Source organism: Oncorhynchus nerka, linkage group LG25 (assembly GCF_034236695.1).
Source record: "Oncorhynchus nerka isolate Pitt River linkage group LG25, Oner_Uvic_2.0, whole genome shotgun sequence".
Lineage (NCBI taxonomy): Eukaryota > Metazoa > Chordata > Actinopteri > Salmoniformes > Salmonidae > Oncorhynchus > Oncorhynchus nerka.
This window is the reverse complement of record NC_088420.1, coordinates 50,357,257-50,378,334: the sequence shown is the minus strand read 5'-3', so window position 1 is coordinate 50,378,334 and position 21,078 is coordinate 50,357,257. Positions and strand designations below refer to the sequence as shown.

General features: G+C 44.7%; 1 protein-coding gene across 8 annotated transcripts in view; it reads right to left on the bottom strand.

The window, feature by feature from the left end:
- Window positions 1-21,078, bottom strand: part of LOC115109631 (neuron navigator 2-like) — a 110,510-nt gene that overhangs the window by 49,533 nt on the left and 39,899 nt on the right. For all 8 annotated transcript variants that reach the window (XM_029634805.2, XM_029634807.2, XM_065009850.1 and 5 more), the window contains 2 exons: window positions 18,994-19,119; window positions 1,988-2,117 (listed from right to left, as the gene is read on the bottom strand). In XM_029634805.2, coding sequence (XP_029490665.2) covers window positions 1,988-2,117; window positions 18,994-19,119 — 256 coding nt within the window. The remainder of the gene's footprint in view (window positions 1-1,987; window positions 2,118-18,993; window positions 19,120-21,078) is intronic.

Genomic DNA, 21,078 nt, shown 5'->3' with positions numbered 1-21,078 from the left:
ATAGAACACTATGAGAAATCTGGGAAACCAGGCCTGGTTTTCATAGCTGACTTTGAAAAGGCTTTTGATAAAGTATGACTGGAATTTATATATAAATGCCTGGAATATTTCAATTGTGGAGAATCTCTTATACAATGGGTTAAAGTTATGTATAGTAACCCTATGTGTAAAATAGTAAATAATGACTACTTCTCAGAAAGTATTAAACTGTCAAGAGGAGTAAAACAAGGTTGTCCACTATCAGCATATCTATTTATTATGGCTTTCGAAATGTTAGCTATTAAAATCACATCCAACAATAATATCCAAGGGCTTAGAAATCCAGGGCTTAAAAACAAAGGTGTCATTGTACGCTGATGATTCATGTTCTTTTAAATCCACAATTTGGATCCCTCCACAGCCTCAGAAGATCTTGATACTTTTTCTAACCTCTCTGGATTACAACCAAATTATGATAGATGTACTATGTTACGTATTGGATCACAAAAAAATACAACTGTAACATTATCGTGTAGTTTACCAATGAAATGGTCTGACGGTGAAGTGAACATACTCGGTATTCATATCCTGAAAGAAAGAAACGATCTCACTACAATACCTTTTAACAGAACATTAGCAAAAATAGATAAGATCTTGCTGCCATGGATAGGAAAATACCTGTCTATTTGTGGAAAAATCCCCCTGATTAACTCTTTAGTCATATCCCAGTTTACCCTTTTGCTTATGGCCTTGCCTACACCTAGGGAACCGTTTTAAAAAATTATACGAGCAAAAAATGCAATTTTATTTGATACAGCAAGCCAGACAAAATTAAACAGGCCTATTTTATATAATGAATATGATTTCGGAGGGCAGAAATGATTAAATATGAAAGCATTAGATCTCTCACTAAAGGCTTCAGTCATACAGTTATACTTAAATCTGAACTTATTTCAGCTCATGAAACATGGGACCAACACTTTACATGTTGTGTTTATATTTTTGTTCAGTGTAGTTTTAATTAGTGTTCAGCGGCGTGTCGCCCAGGACCTGGGGGGCTGCTGGGTAAGAGAGTTTCCCACCACACCACGTCTTGCCTGTCACCAACCCTGATGGGCCCTAACCAAGACACCGTTTTAAAGGAGGTTTTTGTGGAGGCCAGGAGATAAGAAATAGTTGGGATGTTATTCTCAGGGCCAGATTTAAAAAATGTAACTAACTTGGAGCTGGTTTCCTTGTGTTTTCACCTGGGTTTTATTGCTCAAAAAACTTGCGGGCCCAAATAAAACCAACCGCAGGCCAAATTCGGCCGCGGGCCACCAGTTGGAGAACCATGACCTGAAGGAAATGCACCATAAGTCTCTAGAACCAAGATTGAGACAGGTTTACTGTATGGCAAACAAAGTCTGCACCTCAGATCGATGGTCTAAAAAGTTGAAAATGTGCACTTAAGAATAAATACCTACTGATGGGATTGTCGGGATAAGATGAACCGTGAACCTGGGTGGTGGTGTGCCTGGCTGCGATTTCAATACACACTTTGAAGCAACCACATCAGCACATACTGCAGAACAGACACAGATGTGTATTTTTCACTATGCTTATAACTGCAGTGAGAAAGTTGAAGTGAAGCCTAGTGTATGCAGTTCCTTCCAGCTTACGATACCCATTCAAATGATTGGGGCCAAGAGAATCAAAGTATATAAACTTAGATTCCCTATAAGTCCCTGGTATATTACATAGGAGAGTCTAAGCGTTCATACATTAGACTAATAAGAATATAAACTATGGTAATGTCTGGCTGCAGACATCATGTGATCTATATACTCTGAGTCTCTTAAAGGGAAATAAAAGTTTAATTTAAAAAATGTTTTTTTTTAACTTAATAAAAAAATCAACATGTTTCAAAGCCAAAGATGCTGCCACCCTAGAAATAACATGTTCATTCACCCTTCTAGTAATTCTAATAATATGCCACCTCCTACAGTGTCATTGGGGCAGAACCTACCTGGCCCTCTAGGTCCTTGCAGGAGACGGACGGAGTGTTGACATAGGAGCTGACTGAGGAGCTGGTGTTTATGTCATCTGTGTCGACGGTGTCACTGATCCCACTGCTCACCGAGCTGCTGTCGTCCCAACTGGGAGCGAGGAACACAGAAGAGAGAAAGAGTATGAGTTCAAATGTTATGTGGTAGGAGTTCATAGCGAGAAAGGGGGAAGACATGATAGACCAAACGACAGGGAGAAAGCAAGAGACACTGTAGAGCAGGGGTGTCAGACCAGTCCCCCCCCCCCACCCCACGTGCTACTTTTGATCATCTCATGTTTCTAAGCCAAAGATGCTAACATCGTAAAAAAGAAGCTGGTTCAGGCCACTTCTCTCTCTGTAGTTGATTATGGTGACTTGTTGTATATGCATGTAACCTCCTCCGTCTTACAGAGACTGGACTCTGTTAATCATAGGTCCTTGCGCTTTATTACAAATGCCAAGTCACTCACCCACCATTGCACCAAATTGGTAGCTTGGCCCTCACTTTATATGCGCAGAAAGCTACTTTTGTATGTGTTCATCTACAAAGCCCTTTTGGGTAAACTCCCTCTTTACCTGTGTAGTCTGGTCTCCTTCACCAGCAGCAGTTACCATACCTGGTCTGCAAGGGGGTTGCTACTTAAAGTCCCCAGGACATTCACAGTATTAGGCAAGACTGCCTTCTCTTCGTGTGCACCAGACGCATGGAATAATCTACGATCCATGCTTCATCTAGATATGTTGGTGCCACTGAATGAATTTAAAATATTGATGAGAGACTCTGTGACAGAGGAGTGTAAATGCTTTTTTTTTTAGGCTTGATCATGTTGTTGTATTGTATTGTTGTATGTTTTAATAATGTCATGTATTGATTGTTGCTGCCTTCTTGGCCAGGTCGCCCTTCAATAAGAGACTCTGAGTCTCAATGAGTTTTTTCCTGGTTAAATAAAGGTTAAATAAATACAAATAAAATCAGGGAGGTTCTGAGGGTGGAACTTAAAATGTGTTATATGTCCTTGTCATCAAAATGTACTAAAGACTGGTCTCCTCCCTGGCTGTCTAGCGACATGCGGTCGGGGTACCCACCCTGTGAAAATTAATGGGGGAAAAAAACTGTTATGTAAAAAATAAATAAATACACATCTTTATCAATAATCATTTTATCAATGAGCTTAAGGACAAGAAGGGACAGAAAATAACAGGATCATTTCAAACTGAGCGTTATCAACGGAAAAACTGTCTCTGTGGCTGCGCTGCTCGCAATCAACTCGACTGCTTCCCCTGCCTGCTGTTCTCCTTCAGCAACAGCGTGTGGACAAGAGCCGGTTACTGCGACTTGAACAACTAGCCCACAGCACTCAACAAGCATGAGCAATCTGTGCCTCACATCCAGAGCCAGATAGCTCTGAAGAGATTCAGTAGCTCACCGCTAGATCTGCCATTGAATGAACAACGGAGGTTGAACATCGGCATGCACAATATGCAAAGGTAAACGAGAACCGTGAGATTTTTGAAAGACCTAGCTAATTAATGCTACATGCTACCTAAACTGGAGATGACATTTCGTGGCAGCGATGAGAGTGCCAGCTCATCAAACAGGCCCAGGGGCAACCACGTGGAACTAGTACACGCCTTAAGACCGAGCTGAAAAAGATGAACAGTTAGCAAGACGCCACCGTGTTTGATTTTTGCTCGCGGCCCATGGAGTTTTCAAAGAAACAGTTGCGCTTTTCTGTGTTCTGCGGAACCAAAAAGATGAATATCGGTTTCTGCCGTACCCGTAACGGCGGCACATTGAAAGAGCTGGAACGTCAGCGACAAGACTTTGATTGTTTCTATGAGCGATTCAAGCAGAAATCCAATGACCTGGGCCTGGCAGAAAGCAAAACTCATAGTAAACAGCCGATCAGTAGAGAGGGGGCGAATCTACTACTACATGCTGGACAATATTAATGTTCAGATGAGAGCCAGGTTTGACCACTTTGGTGACTTTCATTTCATTGGCTTAGAGGACTGCAAAAAAATCGAAACAATGTCGCAAATTTCGACACCAGCAAACGAGAGCCTGTCAAATTATGCCAATTACTTCGATTTCGTTTAGACTTAAGGAAGATCTCGTCGGATTGTGCAGTTAACAAATGGTACAGGACAAATCACACGGACAGCTCCTCATTTTCTTCTTCCAGCATGACCAGACACAGACTGAGTTACTGCAGCTGGTGCTCACTATACCAGCCACAACAGCATCCGTTGAGAGGTCATTTTCGCCACTGAAACGGATAAAGACATATAGTCGAAATCGGACCGATAAAGGGCGACTCTCATCCCTTGCCATCATCTCCATTGAGAATCGAGACCGAGAGACTTTTAAAACGGAGGGCCAACAGGGAGGAGTTCTACAGTTCAGTCGCTGATGTCTTTACCCAGAGGGAAAGAGGGAGGGAGCGCCCACTACTATAATCACATTACATGTCTATTGTGTTAGTATATATCTCAATCAGTAGCACCGACTACTAGGCATTTAGTGTGTGTAGCGCTGTCTACAAGTAGCCCTACTCGCTGGCATTTGGGTCGCTGTCTGTGGTGCTGAAAGTTGCCTGGTCGTGCAGGGCAGTTGCGCATTAGGGCCTGTGAATGTGTGCCTAAAGGTTGTTCCGCCTACCTGCTGCTGTTTGATGGTTGGTTGTGGTTGTTTGATGGTTATCTTTGTGATCGAGTCATACTGAAAAAACAGCGTAGCAACAAATCCGCTTTATGGGTGTGTGCGTGTGGAGTGAGTGATAGACAATAGAAAGTGTCGCCCCGGCCTCGGACCTGACCACACGTCACTGTTTGCTTCGACGACATTAGCAAGCTGGACAGAGTGAAAAGACTTTAGGCGTAGGCCCGTTATCCTTTCTTCACGGTTTCAATTTGGTTTCAGCCATTTCAACGTCGATTCAAATACTCAAACCACCCGCGAGGCCTTGAGTTTAACACGCGCTGCAGAGAGACAGAGATACATTAATGAGACTGGACAGGGTAGAAAGAAGAAAAGAAACCCTATTATTCTCCCTCTTTCTTATTCTCCCTCTTTTACCAGGTCTGTTGGCCAGAGACAGCATTCCCATCATGCCTGTGACGTTAGGAACGTCTCCCTCCAAATTCCTAACTAGTTTTAATTAGCGTTCAGCAGAGTGTCTCCCAGGTCCTGGGGAGGGGGGGCTGCTGGGTAAGAGAGTTTCCCACCACACCACGTCCTGCCTGTCACCAACCCTGATGGGCCCTAACCAAGACACCATTCTAAAGGAGGTTTTTGTGGAGGCCAGGAGATAAGAAATAGTTGGGATGCCTGGGTCTCATGCAAGCTGCCTTCTGTGTGATGACAGACAGCTCCACACCAGGGCCTCCCTGTGGGTTCACACTGAGGATACCTTTAATTACAGGAGTGGAGGTCTGACTGAAAATGTTGCTATTGTCAGGGCCAAAGGCTCTATCTGTGTGTGAACGGACTTAAAGATGTGTGTGTGTGTGTGTGTCTGCGTGCATGTAGATGTGTGAGGAGTTTATCATCCACTAGTCTGTGTGACAGAACCACTCCTTTCACAGTACTCACAGAGGTGTTGAAGTGTGGAGGGAGTTGGGTGGGGGGGGGTTCTCTTTATGATTCTAAGTTCACACGGATCAGGACACTCACTCCTTCCAAGTCTGCCTGTCTGTCTGTCCTCAGTCTCCCATGCCAGTGTGATTGTTGCTGAGCTAACCAAAACAAACTCGGCCAGCCACAGCCAGACACTGCTGAGTGTTCCCTGTGAGAGCATCAACACCTCAGCCAGAAGCAACAGACCCCTCAATTCACAGGTCTACTCAGTCCACTGTCTCAACTAAGTCCAACCATTTCAGTATAGTACCACGTTTACTGTGAGGAATATAAAATGGTAGCAGGGGGAAATCAGAGTCCATAGATGACCATAATGAATGATGAACTGATTCAACAGTAGTTCTAAACATCATCCACAGGTTCCAGTCTGGCAGGTAGGTGGGCAGAGGTTTGGCTCTAATCTAACACTAGCCAGGCTTGGGTTGCAAAGCTACCGGCAATTTACCAAAGTTACCAGAATCTTCAGTAATTTTGGTAATTAACCAAAATGTATGGCAATCTATCGTATTTGATCATTTAAACTTGAATAACCTACTTATTTGTTATTAATATATAGTATTGTCCATAAGTTTGTAACAGATAGACCATATGATTCAAGAGAAAATAGCACAATTAATGAAAAAAGCATCTTAATCAACAACGCCAATATTTTCAATGAACTCTGCAACTCTTCCATTGACATGGTCAAATGAGGTGTGTAGAAAATAACAGATAGGTTCATGCTGAAACCCTCATATTAAACATCAATGGTATTCACTCAGTTGGTTTGTATTTAGGATAATGTTTTACAGCTTTGTCATTCTATTTTGTATTTTAAAATCATCTTATTTAATTATTTCATATATTTTACATGTGATAAGGCCAGACAGGGGGCCAAAGATAATTACAGACACCTGCGATAATCTGAAGTACCCAAAATGGCCACTAGATGTCTTGTGATAGATTACATAAAATCCCACATTCTGGTAGTTTACTGGTAAAATGTGAAAGTTTCCAGTAATATACCCTCCCTCTGCAACCCTAAGCCAGGCACAGTTGTTACATTTTCATTGAGGATTTACCACAATGTTTTACCCAAAAGGCTCAGACTTTTCTGTTTCCATCTACATGGGCTGGCACCGGTGTCTCCCTAGGCCATGGCTCCGGCGGACCTACTCTAACTTGGAGCCAAGGCAAGTACCCTGGGTACTTTTCAGCTCGCATTTACATAACAATGTCTAACTGTGAACTTTAACACCTTCTCACAAAGCAACAGTCTTGAATGATGCCGAGGTTGTTGATTCTGATCGCCAGAAGTCTTTAGTGTCACACTCCTGATGGAAACACCATAACTGGCATTAACATAAAACACTGGCGGCCCACTGGAGTGGGGGTAAGTGTCAGTGGTAAAGCACCAGGTGTGTTCTGCTGGCCAGATGCCTGCCCGGTGTCCTGCAGTGCCCAATCCAGCCCTTGTTTCACTGCACAGGTCTTCGCACACACACACACACACACACACACACACACACACACACACACACACACACACACACACACACACTAGAACTCCATCCACACAGCTACACCAAAGTGGGGTGGCAAAGGTGGAAGAGGTCCAGCACAAAGACACAGTCACTCAGTATTCAGAATGTCTCCCGTCCTCCGTTTCAGCTTGGGAGAGTTCTACTGTATACTTTATGGACTTGTGAGAACTGAAGTGGTCAAAACAATACATATTTCAGATGGACCCATTCTGCTTCTAGCCACCCAGCACAGGACTAAACATGGCTGGTGGGCTGAGGTTCAGACAGGTTACTGTTCACCCTTTGCTATGATATCAACCCTGATTATTTGTTAAATGGAGGAGGGAGTCTCCTGGGGGTGTTCTAGGCTGTGAGTCAGAGATTGACTGGGGGTAGAGTGAGCTCTCAACCCATGTAGGCTGACTGATACTGTAGCTCCTCCAGGGCCTGGGGGAGATATAGGTTAGGTACAGGTTAGGCCCTCCCCTCCCCGGCTCCTGATGCTGCAGTGCTGCTGTCTCTGCTTCCTCCAGTCTGAATAATGAGCAGAGACTGGAGCTGGCAGGGTACACCTGGCCCCTAATCAACATCGCCCATCCCTCCTCTCGTTTCCCCTTGACTGGGAGATTGTCTCTTATCAAAAATGTGTACTTGCAAAGAAAGATGACCAATATATTCCATGACCAGAAAAGTATGTGAAAGACTAAGGTGAGTTGATATTGTTGTGTTTGTTTAGATATTAAAGACTGGGGTCTCTATAGAGTGATTTGGGGGAGGTGTGGCGGCACACATTGTATACCCCCCTGTTTCTGTGTGGCGAATGCAGGATTAGAGACACAGGGCCCCAGAGGAATGAGGGGATCAGTGGACACTCTCTGGGACAAGACATTGGGTGACTTTGGTCTGAGAGGCCAGTGGAGGGAAGTGAGCCGAGCTCAATCCAGAGGCCCCCACACCACACTGTCCTGCATGTCCACTCTGTTTGGTCAGGGTGGGAAGACATTAGTTCTACTAGACTTCTCACCCCCTCAGCAATATATTCAAAGCTGTTGCCAAGCGATGAACACCTAACTCCAAGCTGCTCAGGTCATTACACACAGACAAAAGTGTCACATAACCGTTTTATACTTGCTTGGAATAAAAACAACACCATAACTATAATTTGATAACAAATGATATTAGAATGGCTGCTTGCTGACATAAAAAAAAGCCAGTCTGTCAGTACACTAAAGCAGACAGATTAGGGAGAAAACAAACCAGGCAAAGACAAACCCACTGGGCACACCGCGTCATTTCAACGTGGAAATATGGGTCATTTTCGGTTGAGACGTTGATCAATGAAATTTCAACCTTTATTCGCCCAATCAAAAAGACTGGCAGAAGTTTGTTGAATTCCCAATGTATTATCATTATGCACCACCAGATTCCAATAGAAAAACAATGTCTGATGTTTGGTTTAGCTGTCATATAAATGTGTTATCACTGCACTTTCAACCATTTCAAAGCAGAACAAAATTCTAATTGGAATACAATGTCAGATATTTCTGTATTTATACAACTTAATGTGCTCTCACTGTGCTTCATCTAATACCACAACAAAATGACCTGGATCGCAGTTGAGATTACATTCAAAGCACAGGGTGCAAGTGATCAATGCCGTTCGGGATTCTGCACAGATACTTGTATTGTGAAGATCTCCACAGACCTGCGACCTTTGCATGCTATCTTGAACATGTACGCTTTTCTATGATAGCATAATCCGATTTTTAGAGTTACAGTCACCTCAACATGTGGCCATGGATGAGTTACTCATTTTAATGTTGAATTAAAACTGTTACATTAGTTTCACACACTAGGCGTAACATAGTAGATGTAAATCCGGGACAATCCAATTGGTGTGATATGTAACATTTGGTATGGTTACATTAGACGAAAGGTTGCTTAATGCAAAAACTAAAAGGAGGGTGGTTGGTCGGTGTGGATGGATAGGCGTATAACGCGAACGTCTAGCAACCCAAATTGAGACATGGATTGTGTATGTGTGCCATTCAGAGGGTGAACGGGCAAGACAAAGATTTAAGTGCCTTTGAATGGGATAATGTTCCCCCTAGCTTCCCCGGCACTGCTGCGCAGAAGAAATATCAACCGACACAGAGAAGCACGAGATTGAACTTGAGAGTTTTCCCCCTTAGTTAACACTATCAACGTTTCTCTTTACTGTGGCAACTGTGATCGAATCAACACAATATTAGCCAGTTTCAATGCAACACACCGAAACAAAATGAACTATGCAAGAGATTTTGTTGTAGGCAGAAGGCATCGGAGTAGGATTCTGTTGCATTGACAAGTAGGACTCAGCCAGTACTCCACACATACGGGTGTGTATAACCAATCAGAGCTGCAGTAGGCCCGTATGCAAATAGACCATTGCCATAGATGGATCTGTGCCATTCACTTTGAACTGGACTGTGTTTACAGCATGAGTGGTCATGAGTTGATGCGCTTGTTTTGAGATCAAAGCAGGAGCTGCACGTAGCAATGTGTGCACATTTTGTTCATATCCTTTGCTAGTTAGTGAGTTATTAGGCCGGTTATAGATCATTCGTAGTCAACAAGGGGGGAGTGATTGCTTCCTACAAGAGCACAAAGCGTGTACATTTCTAGACACCTTTGGAAAGCAAGTCAGGTAAAGAGCTTTTTTTTGTCTAAAAGGGGCAGTGTTCTATTTTGAGACGGTCTTGAATAAGCTAAGTAGCCAATAAGCAGAGGCTAGCATAATTTGTCTGATTCTCTGTAATAATGGTATGGGAATAATGATGCATTTTATTTTGTAAAGTGGTTCCTTGCAACAAACAACAATTCTCTGGAGAGAATTGCTTGTGGCAGATTAACGAGTGCATGTTTCCATGGGATATCTGTTGCTGCTAAGGAGTACCGTCTGCTTTGATAGCCGTGCTTGCTGTGGATCTCGTGAGGACACCTGCACGGAACTGTCATACTTCGCCGAGGGAATATCTACGAGTCGTGAGGTGGGGTGCTTCGGGACTTTATGTGTGTCGTCATTTCTTTTGAGCTCCAACGCGCGCCAACGGGTTTAAGCAGGCTTTGCAAGTCATTTGGGCATAGGTTGTGAGAAACCATTGGGGTTGATTCCTTTTTATTTCTTTTGATGTGGCACATTGAAAATGCGATCATATAGACCTTGAACCTTATGTCTGTTCTATCTGAAGTTAATACTCTCGTTGTCATCACCCTAGTGAGTTTACAATAGGGATTAGTCTTGGAGACGTCCTTCTTAACTAACATCCGTTGAGATATTCTAAGTAAGGTCATATCGTGAGAGTCAAATTCGAGCCTGGTGAGAGGGTTACACTAGCAAGCAAGGGATAAGGACGCTGCAAGCCAATATGGCAATGGAACATTTCGAACAAACGACTGGCTTGCGTCCATAGATACCGAACAAAATGACTGAACGACTGGGTGTCGTCTCTGGCAACCGCACCGATAGATCGAACGACCAGCCGGCTTGGGTAGCAACCCTAGATTTGTGTCGGGACTATATCTTGTGGAAGGATTAAATAGTATGAATAATGTCATAATAATAAAGATTTGAATGAAAATATGTAAATCATTATTTGTATATGTTGGTAACTCGCTGTGCAACAGTAATAATGCCATCGAAGGCGGAGTTTGGAGGATATATCGGCACGATTTGCCGGCCCTTGACTTCGTCTCTGGCCTAACAGCACCCGTGCCAATATATCCTCCAAACAACGGCTTCTCGGTTATTATCACTTAAATAGCCACGGTAGCCTACTTGACCACTGTCTGAAGCTGTAACTCAAAGCGGGTTCAGCCTCAGTGTTCACAGTAAACACGCGCTGGAAGTTGCGCAGAAGTTTCACAACGTTAAAAGTTTGTGCTCAGCAGACCGGAAATTTGCTCAGTACCAAAAAAAATTGAGGTAACATTGGTAGTAGGTACCAGGCGCACCAGTTTGTGTCAAGAACTGCAACCCTGCTGGGTTTTTCACACTCAACAGTTTCCCCGTGTGTGTCAATAACGTTCCACCACCCAAGGACATCCAGCCAACTTGACACAACTGTGGGAAGCATTGGACCCAACATGGGTCAGCATCCCTGTGGAACGCGTTTGACATCCTGCAGAGTCCATGCCCCGACCAAATTGAGGCTGTTTTGAGGGCAAAATGGGGGGGAAACTCAATATTAGGAAGGTGCTCTTAACGTTTTGAACACTAAGTGTTTGACTTACATTTGGTTACATTTAATTTTTCTCTGTTAAACCTTCCCTTTGGAATAACTTCAATAGCAACAGTGAATCTATTTAGTTATTAAGAGATCTCTCAATAGTCATTCTCACGACAGCACATTGGTAGTAGTCATTGGCAAATATCAATGCTGGGCTACGTTAAAACCCTGGATGGGAGACCAAATGGATATCTGTAGATAGATCAACTCTTCAGTAGGAGGTGCTGCCCAGCCTGTTGTTTTTTCCCGATAGCGGATATAACATCGAAGACCTGACGTTGATTCAAAGGCACAAATTCAACATATTTTAAACAAGGTTTGTCTATGTTGAAAATTGGTTAGCATTATGACACAATTCGGTTGTTGAAATGTCATCCTCAAAACAACAGTGAATGACTTTCTGCAAATCCAATGTATTTTCCACACAGATTCTACGGCACAATACGTTGACAAATTACGCTAAAACAACGTTGATTCAACCAGCTTGTGCCCAGAGGGAAGCTCTCTGTAACCATTGTCTGTAGGCCTTCAGCACTCGGCAATGAACCGTTCACATTAATAAAACACATCACTCAAAAGGAGCAACACTGTTTAAGGACAATTTGCATGCATGAATAGGAACACGTGGCCTGACATTAAGCGATGCGCTACATTCAAGGATAAATTACATTTAGCTGCCATTTTAGGAGCTCCTGTGAAGGTTTTGTCACATATTCACTACCTCTAAAAATAATACATTAAAACAAACACACCTGTAAAAATGTATAAGAAATGTACCCGTTTTAAACTCCAACACAAAATTGTATAGCTCCACAACACCACAAATAAAGATTCTCTATTCTAATCTCACACAAACAAGACAATGATAGTGAGCCAAAGCCAACTCAGACCCACATGGCTGTGGTCCTGCAGAATTGTCTGTCTGTCTGTCTGTCTGTCTGTCTGTCTGTCTGTCTGTCTGTCTGTCTGTCTGTCTGTCTGTCTGTCTGTCTGTCTGTCTGTCTGTCTGTCTGTCTGTCTGTCTGTCTGTCTGTCTGTCTGTCTGTCTGTCTGTCTGTCTGTCTGTCTGTCCATACCTGAGAGAGCCAGCAGCAGTAGCAGCCCACTGTGATATCCCCTGGCTGCAGTAGGAGCTACTAGGAGCTCACTGAGGGAAGCAGCTGAAGTTGGACTGACTACACTTCCCCCGTCCTACTCAGTCCTCCGCTACAGCACACTGACTGACTTACTGACTGACTGATCTCTCCCCCTGCAGCGAGACAGGCAGCCACACACACACACTGGGGGCCTCACACACACAAACACAGAACTGCCACAGAGGGGAGTAATCTGAACTGGGAGCAGAGTTAACCTGGGAAGTACTTCAAACACCACTTCAGCTTCTGAGTCACCATCCAGACAGCCAAGTTAGAGCTGATAAAACAGAACAGAACCTGTGAGGTCCTTCAAACATAGGTAGGTAAAGCCTCAGATCTCAGAACAGCTTTACCTCTGAGATGTTCAAACAATAATAAGCTATTAACATGATCTCAGAACAGCTAACCTAAGAAGCGCTTTAAACCCACATTTGTCCAAACCAAATGCTTTTATTTTGCCAGGTGGATGGTGCTTGGGGGGTATTTGTAAAGACAACAAGCCCAGGAGGACACGTTGGTGGATTTTCCTAAGCCAATCTAAATTGTACATTCCAATGAGGCTCATTTTCTTTCCCTGCTTTCCCTTAAAAGGATTGTTCAGGGTCACGTCCCCGGGTCAGGGATCAAGTTTAAAAATGGCTGACTCACTAACTCAGAGGAAAACATCAACATTAAGCAAGAAAGCCAAACCAGCCCCCTGGTCATGTTCAATATCTCTCCACTTTCCAGTGATATTCAAGTGACATGCATTTCACAAAGATCTTTAGAATGACTGAAAGTAAGGTGGTCGCCCAGGACTGTTAACAAACTCTAACAAGCTGACTGACCCATATTTTAAATTTGCTTCATAAGCAGAAACCAACAACACACATAGAGCAGAACCGCACTTGACAAACATAAAATATAAAATGTAGTATTATATTTATATGCGTGTTTTTTTTTTACGCACACTTAGAAAAAAGTTGTCATCTAGAACGTAAAACGGTTCTTTGTCTGTGCCTATAGGAGAACCCTTTGAAGAACCCTTTTTGGTCCCCGGTAGAACCCTTTTGGTTCCAAGTAGAACAGTTTTAGGTTCCAGTAGAACTCTTTCCACAGCAGGTTCTACATGAAACCCAAAATGGTTCTACCTGGAACAAAAAAGTTTTTTTTATACCTGGAACCAAAAAGGGGACAGCCTTTAAGAACCCTTTTTTCTAACAGTGCATCATAAAACGGGACCGCTATACATTTAGCTTCAGATTCAGTGTGTAGAGGGAGTTTGATTGGCACATTCCAGGCTAGCAGGCTAGCAGCCCAAACCTCTGAAGCCAGTCGTGTGTAATGGCATGGCTGCCTCAAAGCCGGAGGACTGCCAGGAATTCAGCAGAACAACAAATCTCTCGACGGACTCAGTCTCTCTCTCCCCTTCTTTCTCTCGCTCTCTCTTTCTGACGCGCGTGTCTGTCTCTCAAATGAGTGTAGTAATCAAGCAGCAGAGAAATGACACAATTTCCACTGTATTCTGTAGTTTCAGCTGTCCATAAATTCGGTTCCGAATGAAAAAGAAATGAAGAAAAAAGACATTGCTGACAAGCTGACCTAAATATAATTAGCTAAGTCAAATTGTCTCTTTTCTGAGCATGTGCAGTACCTTAAGTAGTCCAGTTTCTTTGCAAGCTATTGGCTGCTAGCTGCTACCAGCAAAACATTTGACCCAGAGTGATCATGTGTTATGTGCTCCTCTGGCCTGGTCCGGCTGTGATTTCACATCTCTGATGTGAACCCAAGCCGAGTTCCCTCTCCTTGTTCCAGTGTTACTCTGCTGAGACGGTGGGAGCTGGAGTCGGACTGTGGAATAGCAGGTCACAGGGCGGAGTAGTGCTCTACACACACACACACCCCACACGCAAAGTTACTCAAGCAGACATACAGTGGGGCAAAAAAGTATTTAGTCAGCCACCAATTGTGCAAGTTCTCCCACTTAAAAAGATGAGAGAGGCCTGTAATTTTCATCATAGGTACACTTCAACTATGACAGACAAAATGAGAAAAAAAATCCAGAAAATCACATTGTAGGATTTTTTATGAATTTATTTGCAAATTATGGTGGAAAATAAGAGGCTCCTCTGTCCAAACATAAACACACACACACAATCAAAGCTCAAATCCACAACATGGCATGCCACAATAACAAACGCTGATAGAGTCACACTAGCGTTGAGTGTTCTTTTGTTATCGCTCTCTGAGTGTTGAACATTCTATTGCTTCTGCAGAGAAAGACACAGGGAAATGACAGAGCACTTCATTCACTGCCACATTAAATCCACTTCCATCATCCATCGCTCCAGGTGACAGAGTACGATTTACACCTTCCCTTCCTTGCTTCCTCTTCACGCCGACTCATTTGCATGCCAATCGGCTGCAGGGTGTTATTCCTCTCAAGCATAATTAAGGCTATTGTCCGGAGCATTCAATTACCACAATGTAGGGTGTGAAACGCCTCTATTTCGAAACACTCTGACTGAAGGGCCAAACACAATGTAGTTTCACATCAGCGTGGCGAGGAGTTTGAAGAGGCCTCTCTTCCTATCCACATGACATGCTGTGGTCAAGAGCTGAGATGTAACAAAAAAAAAGCTATTTTCATTCATTGTTTTCCGTATAGGCTTGGCTTTCCATCTGATTCTCATACAACAGCCCAATCATGTGCAAATATATCTGCATCCATCCATTCAGCCGTCAGCCAAAAAGCATTTTGATCGCCGATGTTCCAACGCATCGCTTGTGTTGATCTTGCTCTGCGAAGCGGCGGTTTCTTAACCAGATGAACAGATAAAACACGTTGTCCCATCGCTCTTCCTCTCTTCCAGACGTTGTGTTTGCAGAAAGCCCCCCCCCCCCCCATTGCTGTATTAGCTAAGCCCCCTCATAGCCAAGACTCACCAGACCAGACACAGCTCCTGGGGACGGGCATGTAACACAGCCAGCAACACATCGCTAAATCACTTTCACACCACTCTGGACTCCTCTATCTCTCTGGTTTAACTCCTAGACAATAAAACAATATGGTGCTTGTGTTCACGTAGTGTTTGCCGAGATTTCAGCCAATATCACACCGTGTCCTAAACTAAATCACATGGGCCGCCTTTAACTGTGTCAACAAGTGGCATCTGCCCAGAAGCTACTGACGTTGACGACCTCCTATGGAGTTCACCTTTCGTAGCCGTTCCCCGTGTTCCAGCGGCATAGTGTCATCCCTAGAGAACCAAGGGAGGTCCTTCACTTCTTCCCAGGGCGCAAATCACATGGACATAAAGAATGCTCATTCTCGCCGTAAGTTCTCACGCTTTCTGCTTGTACCGTTAGAGCCCAATGACACTGCTCACTTATCTGTTGTGTAGTGGGCTGTTCCTCTGGTTTTCACAGCTGGACTTCTAGCTTGTGATTGGGTAAGATAGCCAGTGGGCCACTCCGAGATCATAACGAATGGCTCACCGTTCATCAACATTACACGAGATAGGAAGTCTTCAATAGCAAACAGGCCCGAGTGACATCCCGTCCGATCACATCGACCCTGAGAACGTTCTCATTCCTCCACATCACATTTAAAACATGCCAATTCACATGAATAAACATACAAAAAAAAAAAAACACTTACTCCGCAGCTTACATCCTCCACTTTGTTATATTGTTCTCTGTATCCAGTTTGTCCCTTTGCGTTGCAGACAGCCTCTCATTCCCACTGCATGCATAACAGAGCAGAGCCGGAGCCCGGTCTGCACACCAAGGAGCTGCACTCAACAGGTAAGCAGCCCAGCAGACAGACAGCACGGTCACGACGACAGCCCTCTGCCAGCCACCCAGACGGCACAGGGTTATCACTGATCACTATCAGCCCTCAGCCCAGACAGACAAAACCGGAGGATTCTAAGCTATCAGCATTGTGCTCCCCGACAGACTGGAGTGGAGCCCCTCCCTGCTAGTTCTCTCTCTGGTTGAGGTGTGTGTGTGTGTGTGTGTGTGTGTGTGTGTGTGTGTGTGTGTGTGTGTGTACAGTCGAGAGTCCTGGGGCTAGAGCAATGAGACACGGAAGATCCTCCCCTCTCTCTTTTTCCTCTCCACCAGATTCAAGCCCCCTCCAGCGCACTCTGCTACTCCCACATACATTGCTGGTGCTCCACTCCTCTGTGTGTGTGTGTGTGTATGCCTCTCTGATCATCATCTGAATACAAATGCATGTTTGTACTGTAGCGGTGTACTGTAGGTGTAGCTTTGAGGGGATGGATTCTCACTTGAAATGCGTGGGCGGCCGAGCTAAACGCAGCGCAAATGCTCAAACAGACCGGTGGAAAGAGCTTTTGGCGAACACAAGTACTCTGGAACTACTGTAAGAACTATAAAAACGGGGCCAGGTTTCGACATCAAATCAAATATCCGATGCATCTCTGTCTGAGACAACACAGTCCTCCCTCCAAAAATGCCGCTTTCCAAAAGCCCTTGTAGGGCTGAGATTACAGAGTGGAGCATCGATCAGAGTCCGAGAGACACAGCGTAGGGGCTTTTTTTAAAAACCGTTGTCAGCATCTCAAAGACAATAAGGCTGAGCAACTGCGACGGCTGGGGGAGAAGAACGCATGTAATCAGGCAGGGTGCCAGGTTACACTGTTCTGTCTACCTCAGACTGCCTCGAGGCAGCGGACTGCCACCAGACCCCCCCACACACACACACTGGCTCTGAGCCTCCAGAATACACATGCATACATTTACACAGCCATGGTTAGGACACAGTTTACACCGTCCTGTCAGCCACATCACAGGTCTGACTTCCTCTCGTCACCTAATTTGAACCGTTGGTAAAAAACAAAAAGACGCAAAAGTAGGTTTTCATTAAGGCTCTCTTGTTCGTGTTGTCACAATCTCCACCTGACCATGCCGAGCAATCTTTACGATTCTAAAGATGTATAATAAAGAGCAGATGAAACAGGGTTAAAAAAAAAAAAAAGTATTTCATTTAAAAAAAAATTTTAATGACAAAACAACTGGTTTGCCATGTTGCCAGAGTTTGCTGGTCCTCTATGTCTCCCGTTGGAAGCAGAAGCTCAGTGTGTCTGTGTCGAGTCGTGGCCTGTGGACTTTCCACTGGAGCCCAGGGTAACAGGGGGGAGGGAGGAATGAGTTTCCATGCCTGGAGTAAAGAGGGCTGTGTCCAGACAGGTTGGACACAGTGGGGTGGGACTATCTAGTACGTGAGCTCAGCTGCTCTCCTGTAAGGTGGTCCATTATTACAGCCACTAGAACCCCTCTAATGTGTCCCATTAGCTCTAACTCTGTGGGAGGTGGGCTTGCACCGGGTTTGTGCTTTATACTAATCTTGTTAATACGTGGAACCACCTTAATTAATTACCCCCCCCCCCCCGACGGAATTCTTGATCTCTCAACAAAGGCCCAAACCAAAAACGGTACTGGTAACAAGTGTTGACTGTGTTGCCATATCGTCTGTGATTGTCTATTTAAGATAGTAGTGTCATTTCTGGTGTAAACCTTTGTTCACAACTGTAGACACCTTCATCAATAAATCAGGACACCCTGTCGGTTTGTGCGTAAAGTGCACAGGGCAGTTTCCTGTGCGGAGGAACACAGCTGGATCGTCTTTGTGTACCTCTCTAACCTCCATTCATTAGGTTGTAAACACCACAAGGGAATCAGAAAAGAGATGAGCCTGCAATGTAGTCTAGATCTGTAACACAGGCACATGGGAGAGGAATCAAGAGAGCGTACAGCGTTGTATAGAGCCATTAGAGAACTCCCTTCTCATATTGCTCAAATGAACAGCAAACCAGTTTAAAAAATATACTTTTTTAAAGATAATGAAAAACCTCACGGCACAATACCTCTTCCCTATCGGACCTTGATATTTTGTAGTTCTGTACTTGAGCTGTTCTTGTCTATTGATGTTCTGTATTATGTCATTCTGTATTATGTTTCATGTTTTGTGTTGGACCCCAGGAAGAGTATTATTATTAGGGGATCCTAATAAAATACCAAAATACCAATTACCTCCAAAAAGGAGTTGGTTGGCTGAAGACAATGAGGGGGGAGGGGGGGGGGGGGGGACTGTGAGTGTCTACTGTCTACCCCGAAACCATCCATTACCCATCCATAGCCTGTAGCACTGAGGAAAATGCAGTCTGTTTTCACTCAGACTCAGTCAGCCTCCCAACAATGGCAGCTCTGTTGCTTCTAGACTGATCCTATTGGATGACTCAACATTCTACTGGATTCTTTGGCTGAAGCAGGGACCTAATCCACAAACCAATCCAAAACTGGCCAAACTTACAGTAAACCTCTGTCCGGTACATGGTTCCTCGATAGGAACGTGTGACTGTACAGAAGCCTCACCTGACCCAGACACTGCAGGTGGGGTGAGGGGACAGGGGAAGGGGTGGTGCTGACCTACCTGTCAGTGGCGTCCCCTTGGCCCTTGAATGTGTTGCGATGGAGCGTCTCTCGGACGGCGGCCATGCCATCTGGCAGGCGGTTGAGGCAGTGCGTGTACCGGCTCAGCCCGCCGTCCGTCATGTAGCTGCAGACAGACAACACAACAGGCCTGTCAGTCACAGTCTATGTACCTGTCTCAATATCGGTGTCTGTCCTGGTCTCTGTCCTTGTCTCTGTCACAGTCCCTGTCTCAGTCCCTGTTAGTCTTGGTCACTGTCCATGTCTCTGTATTTGTCCCTGTCCTTGTCTCTGCCACAGTCCCTGTCTCTGTCCTTGTCTCCGTGTATATCTATGTCCCTGTTTCAGTCTCTGTCTTTGTCTCAGTGCCACTCTAACCCGGCCTCGGTCCCTGTCTCTGTCCCTGTCTCGGTCTCTGTCCCTGTCTCTATCTCTGTCTCTGTCCATGTCCCTGTCTCGGCCCCGGTCTCTGTCCCGGTCCCTGTCTCGGTCCTAGTCGCAGTCTCGGTCTCTGTCTCGGTCTCTGTCTCAGTCCCTGTCTCGGGCCCTCTCTCTGTCCCTGTCTCTGTCCCGGTATCTATCTCGGTCCTGGTCTCTGTCCCGGTCTCTGTCCCTGTCTCGGTCCCGGTCTCTGTCTCGGTCCCGGGCTCTGTCTCAGTCCCGGTCTCTGTCTCGGTCTCTGTCTCGGTCCCTGTCTCGGTCCCTGTCTCTGTTTCGGTCCCTGTCTCTGTCTTTGTCCCTGTATCTGTCACATCTCTGTCTCTGCTGTGTTACATGACAGGCTGTACCGATCCACTTCACTGACAGGATTACAGCCTTCAACACACTACAATCCTGTTATATACTTTTATGCTGTGTCTGACCTGAAGACCCCTATACAGAACAACCATGACGTATGTCATCTGGAAAATGCACTGGAGACAGCTCAGTTGGAGACGCATATTTGGTTTGTATCATCTGGTAACACTATCATTGTTATTCCACATAGTATGTGTGTGATGTCAGTGCCAATAATACAGCAGAAAAAGAAAAACCACGATATCTCCTGTCAACATAATATGGCACGGGCATTCAGAACGGTCACACCATCCCTGCAGTAGGAGAGGTGGGGGTTTGACACGACGGAAGAAATGACAACATATAAAACAGAAGAACGTGCCCAACGTCATCTCAGCATACGAGACGATTAACCCCGCCGCAGCTCAGTCAACACCAACTAACCCCCCATAATTACCCATTTTCAGTTACTCATTTCGAGGGCCATTGTCATGCCTTCAGCCCAGAGCAACGCCATAGGCTTACCAGCTTAGGTTGAGATAAATTCATTGAGGCAGTCCCATTGAAAGCACAGCTTTACTGTCATCCCTGCAACTTCACATAATCCCGAGCACAGTTTCACGCTAATCCAGGTGACGCAGGGAGTCTCGGCGTGTCTTGGAGTGTGACAGGAAATCATGGGAAACTGCCTCTGTTTAAACTACCACTCATTAAACACATACAATTGCTTCCCAAGCCTGTAGTACTACTTGTGTAAAAATGTTTATGGGTTTGTTACTGCAAAGCATTTTCTATCTCTAACTGTTAGGAGAGTTGAGCAACACCCAATCTGAGGGCTTGATTTTCGAAAACAAAAAGTGAGGAAGTTCATGTTACCATTGTCATGTTGTGTGTCCCAGAGCCATTTATAACCATGTATATTGATGGCTTTGGTGTGTAGAGACACGACAGCTCCCAAATCAATGTTGAAAAGGTGAATTTGAGCCATAATGAAAGCCACATTTCAATGGGACTACTGATTAACTTGGGTTTTGTCCACACATTTTGGGAGTCATTACTTGGGTTAGCACACCTACCTCGGCATAAGGTGCCTGACCCTAAACTGAAGTCCTTCAGTCAGTTTAGGCTTTTTCACATAAAACATTTTTTATTTTCTTCTGCTTTTTAAAAAATTTGAGTAGATTGAAAAACATACCTGTCAATATTGAGCTTCTAGAAAATGCCAATCCTGCAGGTTGGTCAGAGGAGAGATTTCACTACTGAATGGTCAACTAAAGGTGGTCCAACACAAAGTCATCCGAGTCACCCA